The sequence below is a fragment of the Octodon degus genome, unplaced genomic scaffold (assembly GCF_000260255.1).
Source record: "Octodon degus isolate 3935 unplaced genomic scaffold, OctDeg1.0 scaffold00210, whole genome shotgun sequence".
Lineage (NCBI taxonomy): Eukaryota > Metazoa > Chordata > Mammalia > Rodentia > Octodontidae > Octodon > Octodon degus.
This window is the reverse complement of record NW_004524786.1, coordinates 2,294,458-2,309,879: the sequence shown is the minus strand read 5'-3', so window position 1 is coordinate 2,309,879 and position 15,422 is coordinate 2,294,458. Positions and strand designations below refer to the sequence as shown.

General features: G+C 51.1%; 1 protein-coding gene across 1 annotated transcript in view; it reads right to left on the bottom strand.

The window, feature by feature from the left end:
* The window catches only part of LOC111813667 (cadherin-related family member 3-like), a 78,988-nt gene that overhangs the window by 23,224 nt on the left and 40,342 nt on the right, over positions 1-15,422 (bottom strand). Inside the window, exons 5-9 of the mRNA XM_023704997.1 lie at positions 8,913-9,007; positions 6,531-6,638; positions 5,135-5,331; positions 3,620-3,797; positions 1,287-1,449 (exon numbers count right to left, since the gene is read on the bottom strand). Of these exons, the coding sequence (XP_023560765.1) occupies positions 1,287-1,449; positions 3,620-3,797; positions 5,135-5,331; positions 6,531-6,638; positions 8,913-9,007 (741 nt within the window). The remainder of the gene's footprint in view (positions 1-1,286; positions 1,450-3,619; positions 3,798-5,134; positions 5,332-6,530; positions 6,639-8,912; positions 9,008-15,422) is intronic.

Genomic DNA, 15,422 nt, shown 5'->3' with positions numbered 1-15,422 from the left:
AAAATACATATTGAGAACTAGTTAGACGCCAGTTACGACTGTAGGTACCAGGGAAACCGCAGGAAACGAGGCGCTCCCGGATCAGTCTTGAAGACAGAGGTAAGTTAATGCCAGCAACATTAGCAGAACATCCAGTGGGCATAAGCTGGAATGAATGACACCACTATCCAGATGTTCAGCAACAGCTACATTTTGAAACTTAGTAAAAGTGTATTGATTACCCACAAAGCACCGAACACTCTAGCACATTTTACGAGCAACTTAGAAATACGAGCAGATGCTGCACTCCACTAGAGTAACAAGAAACAGACAGTTACAATGGAGTCTAGCAAGTGTTTTGATATGCAATCTACAACCTACACTGTGAGCCCTTAGCAGAAAGAACCACGCCAGTTAGCATGAAAACAAAAACCCACTTGAAAATAAGTGATGCTTAATACCTAAAGCATAATTACTCAGACACAGACATGAATGAATTGCAGGTGGATAACTGATGGGGGCGGGGGCGGGCCCGGAGGGCCAGAGCTTAGAGGGCGTCATGTTCACGTGACTTCCACTTCACACATCTCCACGCCTTACAATGACAGTTGGGCCTTGTGTTGCAAAGCAGGCATAAACCCAAGAAGCTGGGTGCCAGAGCTTTCAAAATTCTTAACATATGGGCAACCTCAGCTCATGGCTCATGGAGCCTGTTGAGAAAACTTGGGGTTAGGATCAAAGAAAGAGGTCTGTGGCTTTCACAGCCATATAAAGGCAAAGGCAGTGGTAGGGAGGGTACACAGTGGTCTCTGGATTGAGAAACAACTACGCCAGCCTCTCAGGGACAGCCTTCTGCAAGGGAGGCCTGTGGACACCTGGAGCTAGAAGATTCTTCCAAATATTCCCAGAATTATATGCTGGGGGAAAAAAAAACTATTCATACTACACCAGTAGAAAGCTTAAAACCTCAAGAAGGGACAGGGGAGCTGACAAACCCTTTCCAGTGTCAACGCCATTGGCAACTCCATGTCCCACATAGTCACACAGATTTATCTCTAAGGAAATCAGCATGCTTTTCAGCCTCTGATTTCCCCAGCTAAACAGGAAATCAATTACTCTGTGCTCATCATGAGGAGAAAATGATTGCAGGCAGCAGGATAACGGAGGACGAGACACCCTCCAGCAGGACCGCAGGGGAGCCCGGAACGCTCCTCTGCAGTCAAGGCTCCTCAGCCTCTACTAGCCTTCCCAGCAGCGGCTGGGATGCTGCTGCGCCTCCCCAGGAAGCCACTGCCGCCGCTGCTCACCTGGACAACATGGTCAGCACCTGGCACCTGCTCAAAGATCTGTCCAGAACCAAGTGGGCCCAAGCTTGGAACATAGTGGATTGTATCCGGAGGCTCATCAAGGTCATGACACAAGAGCTTTGCCACCACCGTGCCCTTTCCAATCACCTCCTGGCCTGTGTACCTGTTTCATTGTTCAAGAACAAAACTCATTTGAGACTGATGTTCCTTGAAAACAGAATGCTTTTCCCATTAGCATCTGACAAGCTGGATGACGCAGTGCCCAGGTGAGGATGCCGCGCTCACCCCTCAGGAAGGAGATCGGCTCTAGCGCATCGCCCCGGCAACTGCTTCCCAGCAGGCTCAGCAACTTTGGGGCGCTACCTCCTTCTCCCAAGCATGCCTTGTCTGCTCCTGGCTGGGCACATGCTGAAGAGGGTGTACTGGTGGATACATCGTGTCAACTTGAGAAGTTTAGAAGTTTAATTAAGTGACTCAGCAGAGAGTCAGTGTTCTTAGTTTGTGAACATCCTCATCCTGTGCAAGAGGAAGGCATGGACATTGGAGAGTTCTATGCCCCCAGCCCAGGGAAGCCTGCTTATAATGTAAGGAGGGGAGAGGGCTGGCTAGAAGCCACAGCTGCTGCCCTCCCCTTTGCTCTTCCCTGTTTTCTGCAGCTGTGAACTGCTGCCCTCTGCCACATGCCGCTCTGCCTGGGAGCCAGCCGAGTGCAGACTGGACCCTCCACAAAGTGCGGGCTGGATAAACCTTTCCTTCCTTCATTTTGGGTGCCAGGTTTTTTGTCCCAGCAACAAGTGAAAAGTTACTGAGACAGAGGGAAAGCCAACTGAGGCCACCACCTCCGTGAAGAGGCCTGCGGGGCAATCAGATCCTTCCAGGGATTGTCCAGACCTGGAGCACGCGGATAGCGTGGTCTAGAACCCATCTGAGCTTCCGTAGTCACAGAGAACTTGTCATCACTGTGTGTCCACACATTTTCTCTGAGACCTTACTCCCCAAATGCTGGCTCTTAAGCCTTCAACATTTACACCCTTCTAACTGTCAGAAATTAGCAGAGTTCCCAGCTCTACAAGGCTTCTCTAAGCACCCAGGCCTATATGTTCTCCCTCTTAAAGACCACAGCACAGAACCCAGGACTTTCGGTCACAATGTTGTGTGTGTGTGTGTGTGTGTGTGTGTTTCTTCTGCTTTATCTGTTATCATCCTAACAAGATATAACCTCCTTATGGAAATACGAGCATAACAAGTGCTCGCGCTTCTCCCCAAGAGACCCCAGCACTCCCTGCAGAATGTGGTGTGTGCCTGGGTAACCAGCTAGGGTCCTCCTGGCGGAACCGCAAGGAGAGAAGTGTGCAGGGGAAGGGTGGGAGAAGCAGACGGTACTTGTCCTCACAGCAAGGCTGCGTGGTAGGCACAATTATCATCTCTATTTGAAAGGTACCTGGCTCCCAGCGGAGACCTTGGGTAGTAACTAGCGGGGGGACATTTTATTTTTCATGAGCCAGACAGGAGCAATGCTCAGGGAACATGGAAGTGGTTGGTGTCTGTGTGGGTTACAGGTGACATGGGGAGCACAGAAGTGACAGATACGCAGCTTAGAAGACAGAACCAGCCAGCGAAAGTGGCCGCCCTGAGGGGCCTCCAGACCCACCGCCCTTCATCCAAATGTCTAAGCCCCAGAGTTCTGAAACACCCATTTTTCTCATCACTTATTCAACCTCACAACCTGACCTGACCTGAAAATATTTTATGTCAAAACATCACCAAAATGCTCAGGTCTGGACTTGATTCATGTGGCGCAACAGTCACTAGAGCCTGCATTGCGGGACTCTGCTCCTGTCGCACCGTGAGAGGCGCGCCACACCTGAGGTCACACTGTGTGACCACTCTGCAGTCAGAAGGGAGAACTTTCATCCCGACCCATGCAGCGCCAAGGGTTTCGGACAACAGACAATATTTATGAAACATCAACTCAGCCCTTGTGTGTAAATCATCTCATTTATTTTTCACCACTACTCCACTGAGTACCATGGCTCACTCATTTTACAAAGAAAATCTAAAGATCAAAGGGATTAAGTAAATTGCCCCAGAGCATTAAGATAACAAAGAATAGACCCAGGCTTCTAAGCCAGGGCCCTGACTCCAAACCCCAAGCTGTCACCATGCACCGTCTCATCCTGGAAACCCAGGACCATGTCCTGAGGCGGAACAGGAGTCAAGCCAGTCTGCTGATCAACCGTGATCCAGCTGGCCAACGAATGGTCGGACCCAGTGCCTCCTTCCCTCAGGCCGCCTCCAGGCATGCCCGCATGCACCCGCCCACCTCAGCTTACCTAATCAAATACTGGTCACAGAAAGGCGCATTGTCATTAATGCCGTGAATAGAGACAGCCACTGGAATTGCTGCGCACCTCTGGCCACGGTCACAGGCCTTAATGGAGAAGGACTGGATGCTTGCAAACCCCTCTCGCTCCATGTCCAGTCGAGTGGCAGTAACCACCGTCCCACGCTCTGCAACAAAACATGTCCTGCTCAAGGGCCGGGCTATTGTTTCCAAAATTGGTAATATGTACAGCTATCAAAAAAAAAAAAAATCAACTATATTCCATTCTATGCCCCACTCACTAAAATTAAGAAACTGTTTCCAAGTGGAAGCATGGTATTTCATTACTCATACACTATTAATCATATTGTGTTAGCTGGTAGCAAAAACAAAATTGTTCTGGAATGAGAAGTCGTTCCAGAAGAGGCCTTTGTTTTAGGCTGCAAAGCACATGTGGGGTACAGACATGGAGACGGGTGAGGGCTTGCGCCCAGCGCAGAGAGCTCCGCAAAAACGAGCACACGCTGGGGCCACAGGGCTCACACTTCCTGCTCGTGGTCATTGCCGAGCAAAGCCCAGCAAGCAATCAGGGCAACAATGCACATAACAAGGGTGGTGTCTCAGCTGGGGCTGTCCCAGAAGCAGGAAGCAGGGAGTGAGGTGAGGATTTGTGTGCAGTGACGCAGGGGCAAAGTGAGGCGAGGAGAGAAACTCCCAAGAAAAGTGCACTGCCAAGCGAACTTCCTTGGTAGCGAACTGGAGGCTGACACCACTGGGGAATTCTGGGAGCCACGGTAGGGCAGACACGCAGGGGTGTCCCACCCCAGGGGCAAAGGGCTAGAGAATTTCTAACCAACTCCAATCACTAGCCAAGAGCTCCCGAGGGGTAGATTTTCCTCCAACACCTCCAACCTGCTGGGGAGCAAGAAAGTGGAGGCATAGTCAGACTCCAGGTAACACCTCAGGCAAAGAAGTGCTGCTACTGAGGCAGCAGCCAGGCTGGCTGCCCTGACACGGTACGCCAGAGGAGAAGCGAGCTCGACGACGGCAGTGTCTGCAGCGGTGGGTACACCTGCACATGCACTCGCCGCAGCCACCTTTCCTCTCTGTTCAGCCTCAGAAGAAACCTCAGGTTCCCATACTCAGACCACCCCTGCCTCAGTCACAGCCGGCCTGGATGAGGGATAAATGACCAGCCCCACAGCAGCCACCTTGATTTTCTCTCACAAAAGTGCAGACAGAAGCAGAGAGAAGACTCAGGCTAGGTCTGAGGTGAACTAGAAGGGTGTGAGGTGGAGGGCTAAGAGCCCTACTTTGTAGCGACCACCCAGCACTACTTGGGAGATTCTGGGTGGACAGACACCTTGTGGAGAGCTGTGGAACCGATCATCGTGAAGTTCCCAGCATGTGCTTCATGGTGGGGTCTTGGAAATCAGGAAGGGGGCCGCACAGGAGCTGCGCACAAGGAAGGGCTCACACAGCCACACGCCACACTATGCCCTGCAGGCAGTGCGTCTCTCTTTACCTTTGTCGACTGCAAAGTAAACGTTCCAAGGCTCCAGCTCAAAGGTCAAATCTCCCAAGGAATCCTCGTCATGTGCCTGGCACGTTCCAACGGTTTTCCCGATTGGGATTTCCTCATCCAGAGTGATGTTGGCTTTGTCCTGAAGAGTTGAGTTCATCGAAGCCACGCTCCAGACAGCATTTTCAATGCTGAATAAACTTGTTTTGAAAGAAGAGGCCATTAGTGTTACTTGCTTGCTACCTTTCCTGCACTTTGTGGCAGTGTAGAAAAGAATGTATTTAGTAAGTTTCTAAGTAAAGCAGCTGGCTAGTAGAAATGGGGGGGGGGGGTGGCCAGTCATACTGATAAAAATTAAGAACAGACAGTAAACCAGGACTGTGCACGAAGAGTGCACTTCCTCAGCGGCTCGGCAGGCATCCCAACCCCCACTGGAGAGAGGTGAGCCAGCCCTTACTCAGGTCCTGAATTTCAAGGAAATTACACCGCAAAGTAACCAGTCCTTCCTAAGGTCCCAACTTCCTGTAAATCCCGTGCCTCTAGGAACTGAGCTAAAAGCTTGAGCCCCACTTCATCATTCTAAATCCACAGAGCCATTGTGATGTGTGACTTCTGAACAGTGGAGCAATTCCTGTGTCTACACAGGAATTTGTCTGCAGCTCGCTCTAAATCCAGGGCCTTGGGCCCACTCCACTCAGGACCCAGGAGCTGTTCTCCTTCTCCTTCTTTCCAATAAAAAGTCCCGTGACTTCTTGCTTTGGCTCAAGAAGTCATCCCTGCGGATGTCATGCATGGATCGGTGTTTACACAGCAATGGGTTTGGAAAATATCGCTAACAATGATCTTAGTGGCTGACCGATTTATTGAGCACCTACTTGCAGTCCAAACTCTGGGTTCTGTCGTCTACCCCGCATAGCAGCTGTGGGAAGACTGTGCCATTTTGGTCCTCACCGTATAGGTGAGGACACTAAGAATTTAAGAAATTAATAATTCGACCCCAACACTTTTTGGCAACCTGTTCCGTGGTGACCGCATTCTTTGCCTTCTGTAGTAGAGAGCGGCTTCCTAGAATTGCTGGTGCTCGGCAGATCTTCATAAACGCCCTGGCAGCAGCCCTGGCTAGAATCACATACACAGCTACGGAGGGACAGGTCAAACACTAGGAACGCACCCAATATCACCTCTTTCTATTGTATTTGTGATACGCTATATACTTAGAAACTATTCTGCTTTCCATTTTGGAGAAAGCTTTTTCTTTGGAATTCTACAATGCAGCTGTTTACACCTTACATGCTTGCCTTCCTTCTTACAAAAAAAAGAAAGAAAAAAAAGGCTGTATTTTCAAAATCAATTTTTAAGGTTAAACTAAAATCATAGGTTTTGTGTTTTATGTCCTTACCTGCAGGTCAGAATGGGATTCTTATTGTTGACATTGATGAGGAAAATCTTTAGATTCCCAGCAGCATACAGTCCTCCAGGATCAGCTACTTTAATAACCAGTGAAAAACTGAAAGTACAGCCACAGGAAAACAGGTCAGCTTGTGTAGTCACCACAGGCTTTTGCAGAAATGCAGGCTACTGGGCCTACCTGCATCCACTAATTTATTCATGTGGTAAAAACGTCTATCACGCCAGTCATTTCAGCGGTTAGAAATGGCTAACACGTTGTTAAAAAACAAATTGGTCATATGAATTGCAAGCACGGGCCAGGACTTAGAAAGGCTGTTGGTGCACTGCAAACAGACAGTGCAGAAGAAATGCTAAGGACGCTTGGAAACAGCTCTGTGCAAGTAGCCGTGGCAGCGTCGGGGCGGCTAGGGGTGGGCAGGCTTTTCTTTCAGCAGGGATGTGCACAGGCTTCAAGGTGCAGAGACGCAAGGTGGAAAGCGAACACTGCTTCCTTTACAGCTGAGCGGCCGCACGGCAGACGCTGTGCTCTGGAGATGACGTCTCCAAACTGACCCAGCACTGTCCGGGTTAAAACAGCACAGAAGGTACAAACCCCAGGAAACTCCCCAGCCCAAGGCAAACTGGGAGGAAAAAGAAAACATTCTATTTTAAGTGATAAAGCTAAATGTACTAATAATTGAGACCCAAATGGCTGTTTGCCTTCTAACAATGCTAAACATTAAAGCTTTTTGCCGGACCTGCCCCTGGGGCTCGCTGAGGTGGCAACTGAGACTGGGCATGGTGGCGCACGCCTGTAATCCCAGCTCTTGGGAGGCTGTAAACAGACAGATCACTACAAGTCTGACTTAGTAGTGAGACCCTGAACCCCCTGAGACCCTTCCCCTAAAAATGCAAAAAATTAAAATTAAAATTAAAAGTTTTCAATTTTCCTCTGTCATTTTTTCTACAAGAAGTTATTTATGAGGTATATTGTTGACAAAAAAACACAGTCAATCCACTTATAGGAATAAAAGGATTTTTCAAAAATAACTGTGGGGAGATCAGAGCACAAGCAGGAGAGGAGGAGGCGTGTGGGATTCGCAGCCCTGAAGCGCCGCCCCCCTGAGCCGGCCTGTGGACCAGCAGGGTGTGGCAGGGATGCGAAGCAGGGAGCCTCCCTCCCCGACTCTCTGCAGGATTTGAGCAAGAGCTTCCACAGCTCCTGGGTCTCCTCGCAAGGGCGCAGCCTGGTCCGAAGGAGTGCGGTCCCAAGTCGCTTTCATTCTCCCCGCCAGCGCTGCTCAGGGGCCCCCAAGCCCAACCCGAGGAGCGTGCGCTCTCTCGGACCTTGGGCGCCAGCAGAGCTGGCTTGAGCCAGCAGCGCTTCCCTCCTGCCTGCACCCAGCAATTGGGCTTCCAGGGTCAGCTCTGCCTACTGAAGAGCCTGAGGAAAGGGAGGCTCCCAGGGTCACTCATGAGGAGAACGGGTCATCGCTTGCGCTCTCATCAGTGGCTTTTTCTTCCACTAATTTGTGGACAGATCTGAAGATTTCTAAGCTTCCCGCTGCCACAGGAGTAGGAGGCCGAGAAGAGACGTAAACCGTGACATGTTAGTCACGACTGCCAGAGATGCTGGTAAGACCATTACTGACAGAGGCTAGAGGACTCGGGGACCAAGGAAAATGAATAAAGGCTTGGGTGATGTCTGCCTCGGGTCGCAGGAAGGCCCGGGGACTCCTGTTGCTCTGCTCCCCCCGGGCCTCCGCTGTCGCCGGCCTGCCTGGCTGGGCCTGCACACCCAGGGCCACTGAGGTTCCGCGGCGGCTTGCTGCGGCGATGTCTCCAGCGTCCTGTGCTTCTCTTCGCAAGCCCTAGAGGCGAAGCTGACAACTGGACAGCGTGGTCACTGACATCAGTATAAGAACAAAACCACAGCGCGCTGCCTGGTGGGGCCACGCGGAGAAAGGAAAGGGCAGCGTCCACGTGCGTTAGCAGCGCACCTGCGACCCCGCCCTGCAGGCCGCACCTGGGGGCCGCACCTGCGGGCCGCACCTGTGGGCCGCACCTGCGGGCACCCTGGGCCTCGCTGGGGAAGCGGCGGGGGCGGGAGCGGCGCTGCGGGGATGGTCGGCCACGTTCTGATGCCGGTTTGTTTTTGTTGTTGTTGTTGTTGTTGTTGTTGTTGTTGTTGTTGTTGTTGTTTTTCTTTTTTTGCAGTACCAGGGATCGAACTCAGAACCTTGCGCTTGCCAGGCAGGCTGCGCTATATCCCAACCCTTCTCTCTTTTTAAGGCAGAGCCGAAGACGCCTTCATCCTGGGAGCACACTAAGACCAGACAGGGAGGAAGGAGGGAAACAAACCGAAGCATGAACACCCGGTAGGAATATTTACCTTCTAGTTTCACTCTCAAAATCAAAGTCAGTTGTCGTGGAAATTGTCCCGGTGCTGTCGACTGTGAAGCCGGAGCCTTCCGGGGTAATGAAGTACTGTTTGTGGCCGAAAGGAGAAAGCAGGACATTGCAGAGACCCTGAGAAGGCCGCGCAGGGCTGCTCCGCCCCCCAAGAACCCTCTGCCCCCCAAGAACCCTCTGCCCTCAGCCCGCCGGGGGGGCTGGTTGCCCCTCCCGCCCCCCAGAAGGAAGGCCACAAAGGGCCGGCCGCTTGCTGTCCCTGAGGATGGAAGACACGCACGCCAGAATTCCAGCCGTTCACCCAACTTGAAGACGGACAAGGGCCGGGGAGATAGCTCAGTAGAATAAGCGCTTGGCTGAAGGGCCCGAGTTCATTCCCCGGTTCCGCAAAAAAAAAAAAAAAAAAAGACAGACAAGCTGCCTTAAGGAGAAAGCATGAGTGGTCCTCATCTCGTACATCCCGCAGCACACACAGCTAAAGGTCACGTGCAGAGACACGCAGTGTGCTGAGCACCCAGGGCTGATTGCTTGGCTGGGGCAGGCGAGGGCGGCTTGCTGGGGGAGGGGTCAAATTGCTGTAAAAAGAAAAACATTAAATTCTGGAAGGCCATCTGCCCATCTGACACCTGCATATGCAGGTAATACTTTATTAACTGCTTTTCTTAATTCTTCAGTGGCTTTCACTCCTGCTGCCTTTTAGTTATTCTGTTGAATGGTTCGAGTAGGCTGTGTTCTGATTCTCTCGACTCTGTGTCATAGGGACGGGTGCTAACCCATCTCACAGGTCGGAATGCTGAGGATTAGGAAACCTAGGGGCTTGCCCAAGCCGGAGCCCAGCGTTGGGCACTCCACACAGCGCTCCCTGCTCTCTCAGGCAAAATGCTTGTCACAAAGATCAGATGAGTTCAGGGATTCTGATAGAGGCAAGAATCAAGTGATTAGGAAAGGCCAGGGCATAAATCCATGAGAGGATTAATATCAGGAGTTAATTACACCAAGCACGACTGACTTAATAACTGTGTACGCCAGAGACAATTTAATAGAGAAGATTAAACCCCGAAGGGTTACAAAGCAACCTAAAAATCATTTAGAGAAATTAGTGACCTTTAAATGCATTGATTTTCTGATGAATCATGGAGCTCTGATTAATCCTAACTCATAGCTTCCATTTCTGCACATACGCACAAGACGGCATTGATCCCCACTCCTTCTGTGGAGCAGCGCAGAGCACTAAAGTTCGGGAGTCCGGGCAGAGCATTGGCTTTCAGGCAAGCGCGGGAACCATGGCACCTGTTCTGTGGGGAAAACGTGAGGGCTGCTTGACAGCTGACTTACCTGTGAATACTCACAATCTCTAGGTCTCGTTATATATAAATACTATGATTTTTTTTTAAGTCACCAATACTTATGTTTGTGGCCACTCAGAATCTGGACTTCACTTTCCATGTTGCGCAGCTGTCACCAACTCTTTGGAAACACTGCACACTGGAAGGCTACATTTAATGAGGTGCTGTGTTTCACAAAACCTAATACTCATTTTAAAAAGTAATGGTGCTAGTGTGAGCAACATCTTGCAATGTTCAGACAAGGCTTGGCTGTTGCTAGGCAGCTGGCCAAAGCCATCCTGGGGAAGAGCTCTGGTCCCCCCGTCAAGGGTCCAGGCGGCATCTCTCCAGAGCCAGACATCTTCGGGCTGTTCTCATAAGGGTTTCTTCTCCTAAGCCCCAGTGCACTGTAATGATACCGCCAAGTAGGAAGAACTCTTTTGACCAAGAAAGTAAGAATGGTGGCACAGTCTGCGTTTCCAGTGTCGGAGTGGACTACAGGACAGATGGTGGGGGTGGGGGCTGCTGTGGGCCTTCTGGACGGATTTATTCCGGAATCCACTTAGTTATTTCTCGGAAAGTCTTCCCATGACTCTGCTCTCAGGGCTGCTTGGGAATTGGAAATGTCCGGCCCCAAACTCCGGGCCAACGGCAGGAGGAGAGCCGCGGGATCGCAAGCTCTCTGCTCTGCAGAGGGCGCAGAGCACGCGTGCCGCTGCCATTTCCACGGCCAGCTTTGAACTGTGAAAACACTAGCTTCTCTGAGCATGTGCTCAGCATCTCTTTCTCTTTTTATCGTTTTGAAATAGGGTCTCTGCATGCAGCTCAGGCTGGCCTTGCGCTCACCTTGCAGTGACTCTCCTGCCTCGGCCTCCCAGTGCGGGGATAACAGGCTTGCAGCCCCACACCTGGCTTCAGCAATTTCACAAACTCTCTCACAAGGTCTTGCACTGACCTCACATGGCACGCAAGCGCCGGCCGGGGCTGGTGTACCTTCCGTGGCTCCATCCCACGGGGCGGGGAGCGGAGGCTTGGAAGCACTCGGGAAGAGGTCTGAGATGCACAGCTGGAGAGTGCTGAGCCCACCGCAGACCAAGATGCCCAGAGCGGCTGCAAAAGGCCGCCAGCCCCGGAGGCCTTCCGAGAGGAACGCAGGGCGCCTTCCTGGTACTGAAATGTTGCGGCCTAACTAACTTTCCAGTGTTTTAAGTGGGGATTACAGCATCGAGGTGATGAGAATGCAGTCATGAAACAGCTCCAGATTACTGCTCATGGGGAAGGAAGGGGAGAAAAGAAGCACCAAGTGAAGCCAAGAGGGGCGGAAAGGCAAGGAGACTAAAGCACGATCGGTGAGAAGCGAAGTGCCCGGAGGTTGGGCCCAGGACGGGAAGCAGGGTGGAGAACCAGAAAGGGCAGTGCGAAGGAGAAGAGCCGAAGGCACGCGCAGACGACACCGACAATACCATGTTCACATACCCAGCCCTGCCCCCGGGAGCTAACGCCCCTGAGGACGGTTTGCAAGTGCAGCCCCCAGCACCTCATTTAACCGCCCAGCGGCCCTCGGGCAGGTTCTACTAACAGTGCTCTCATAAACTTGGGATTTGGGCCGCAGAGGCAGCGCGGCTTCCCCAGGGTCACAGAGCCAGGAAGCTGCCCGGCCCACGTTGTCCTGTAAGTGCTGAGCAGCAGCTCGTGCTGCGGCACTGAGGGCCTGCGTCCGGTCTGACGGCTGACCCCGTGATACCGCCGGAAGCCGACTTAGCACTAGTATGGTCCAGCTGAGTTTTTGGCAAAATATTCTGTGATCTCTTTAGAGCGAAACGCTAGCTGATGGCTGAGCGTCTATAATCTGCAGGCCTTGCTCGTGGAGGGATACACTCCTTTCAAGCCCTGTCACTGGTGTACTGCAAGGTGCTGGCAGTCCATGTCTGTTTGTCCTGCTATCTGCTATCGCAGGCCTTTCCTCTGTGGTATGCGAACATCTCTCCTGCAGTCTCCTCTCAGGCAGCTGTTCTGGCGCTTGCCTCTTGCTCAGTCTCAGGGACCCAAAGGTGTCCGTTTTGTGTGATGACAGAACACCACAGAGCGCTGGAGAAGTATAAGGATGACACTGAGTGTACTTTTTTGTGGTTAGTACAGGATCTACAGGTTCTCACTACACAGATCGGACTCATAGTGAGCCACCTATTTTCAACCTCCCAAGCACTGGGATTACAGGTGTGCCACCCTGCCCAGGCTCAGTCAAGGTCTCAGTGCACCCCAGGGGCGGGGCTGGCATGGCACGCTGGGGATCGAACCCCAGTCCTTGCATCTGCCTAAGCAGGCTCTTTAATCTGCTGATCTACCTGGCCAGCCCTCTAAAGTACTTATGATAATAATTTTTATAGATTTTAGCAAAAAATTACAGGCTATTTTCCACAAATGAAATAAACACGAATTAGTGAAAGAAAATAACCAGAACTTATTATTACTATTGCTATTATTATTATTACTAGATTTGACTAGAAACAAACATCAAAGGTGAACACAACATTCTAAATTAAAAAGAATGCAAAAACAGTCTCTATAAAAAATAATCTGGGAGTGGTGGTGCACTCCTGCAATCCCAGCACTCAAAGGCTGAGGCAAGAGGATTGTTGCAAGTTCAAAACCAGCCTGGGTTACAAAGTGAATGCAAGGCCAGGCTGAACTGCACAGTGAGATCCTGTGTCAAAAAGATAAAAAGAAAATTAAAGTAAGCAGACACAGGAGGATATCTTGTGCAAACGAGAATCCACTGGTAGAAATGACACCTTCCGAGCCATGCTAGGGATAGTCATAAATAGGGCCAGGGAGATGGCTCAGTAGAATAAGCGCTTGCCTGGCAAGCGCAAGGGTCTGAGTTCAATATCCAGTTCCGCAAAAAAAAAAAAAAGAAAGAAAGAAAGAAAGAAAGAAAGAAAGAAAGAAAGAAAGAAAGAAGAAGTCATAAATAAATGCACAGCCTGGATGATGCTCAGATAAACTGTTAAGTGGTAAAATAGGGCTGAGGATGTAGCTCAGTGTGAAAGTTCTGAGTTCAATCCTCAGGCCTCAGGATTTGCAAAAGTAAAACGAAATAAAAATAAAGCACCCAGAGACAATCTGCAACTGGGGAAGGCAAAAGCACGTTGGAGCTGGCTGGGAGTGGGACGCACACCACACCGCCATGGAAAGAGGGACCCAGAGGACTCAGGGAGAGCCCAGGTGCGGTCCACTGCCGTCTCTGGAGTCGCCCTTGTTCTAGAAGCTGAAACAGCTGTTTGGCCGAGTCCCCCCGGATTGCAGCCAGCCAGCGCCTTTGCAAACCCCTGCCCCTATCCGTGAGGAGCATGACCTTCTGCCCCACTCTCTTTCTTAACCCGATTGCAGCTCTGGGTGCATTGGCTAGGGCTCCCCTAGACGCTGCGTGGAGGAGAAAGCGAGGTCGGGCTGAAGGAGGGCTGCGTTCAGTTAATGGCGCCTGCTGCGAGTGAGGCAGAAGACCCCGCATTCCAGCAGGGAACCCTGAGGCGCCCTAGAATGCCAGATACCTTTCCTAAAATACTGACTCCTAGGCCCACTTCCAGAAATTGCACAAACTTGCGGCTTACTTGGAGGGAGGAAGGGCGCTGACACCGTGTTTGTGGGAAGAATCCCACGTGAGCCTCCTGCTCCCGGCGGAGCGAGGAGCCAGGGTGACTTCCAGCATGAACGGCCACGCTGTTTCTCAGGTGTCCTGGAAACGCTTTCTGAAAAACCTTTAGACACTGGGGCACACCTCCTAAGCGTAACTGGGGTCCTGTAGCTCCTCTCTCGTCTCGCGCAATTGCGGCGAAGCTGCTGCCTCCGGACGGGCAGCTGCACCCGCGACTGCATGCCGGTGTGACTGCGCCCAGCTTCTGAGCGCTTCTCACGACTCCTTCTAACACTTCACTCAGACACACAGCTCTCCGTAAGGCCACCGCTGTCACCTGCAGGCAGCGCTGCTGCAGAGGGTGCGTCTGCCGCATGCCAGGCTGAACTGACCGGCTGTGGGGCGGTTTGGAGCTCCTTTTGCGAGTGTGACCGCCAGGCACGGCCGCGGCCAGCTCGCGCGCCACCTTGTGGAAAGGGCTGCAACTTGCACGTTTATGAGTAAGTACTACCTCAGAAATACTGAACCGTGGTTTTCTCCAATCGCCGGCCTCTCACATGGATAGAGACATTTTCAAGATAATTAAAGCTTTTCTTAAAACTGCTCTTCTTCACACAGTTTTGGCAAGCGAAGCTGTCTTTTAGCTTGAACAGCTCAAGTAATTGCTCCACTGCTGAGTTCCTTTGGCTAGTGTGTGCATAAGTACCTCCTCAGTGCCAGAACTTTCCAAGAATGGTGTTTTGCGTAAGCCAAGTCTCCCCTCCTCTCCCTCACTCTCTTGATGCCACAAGGAAACGAACTTCTAAGGAGAGCTAGGGCAGGGGAGCAGGCACTCGATACAGCTCATGCTTCAACCTTTCCAGCAACTCCATCAACATTTCCTGACACAGACCACGAAGGAGAACTAGGCCTGTTGTCTTTATACGAAGGAAAACACAAGCGCGGCAGACAGTTTCGTAAGAACAGAGCTGTGGCTGTCCAGCCACCAATCAGTTAGGTAAGAGCAAGTCAGCCTTTTGCTGTGTCACTGGGCACTGAGGAGCCCCAACATTTCTTCTACTAAGTAAGAAAGGTTTCCTTTTTGTATAAATGTGAGCAAAAATTTGTGTAGGCAGACCTCATCCAAGCCGAGTGAGATCATACAAATGAGCACTGTGTTCTTGGTTATCAAAAATACCCCATAGCTTTGGGATTTTGAGTTGATGAATATTCATGGCATGTGGAAAAACGCGACACACACTGTACAAATTCAGTCACACGAAGTGGCATGTCGTGTATATACACAACAGGACCTAGAGGAACACATCCAGCTAAGCTGCGTAGGCCTGCGAATGACTTTGTTCTTTGCTTCTTGTGTTTTTGTTTCCTGTAATATACATATTGACTTTAAAAAACAAATATGATTTTAAAACTATTAAAAACAAATGAGGGCTGGAGAGATGGCTCAGTGGTCTAAAGCACCTACTTAGAACAAGCTAGCAAAAGCATCAGGGACCGCGGTTCAATCCCCCAGCACCACATGCCAGCCAGC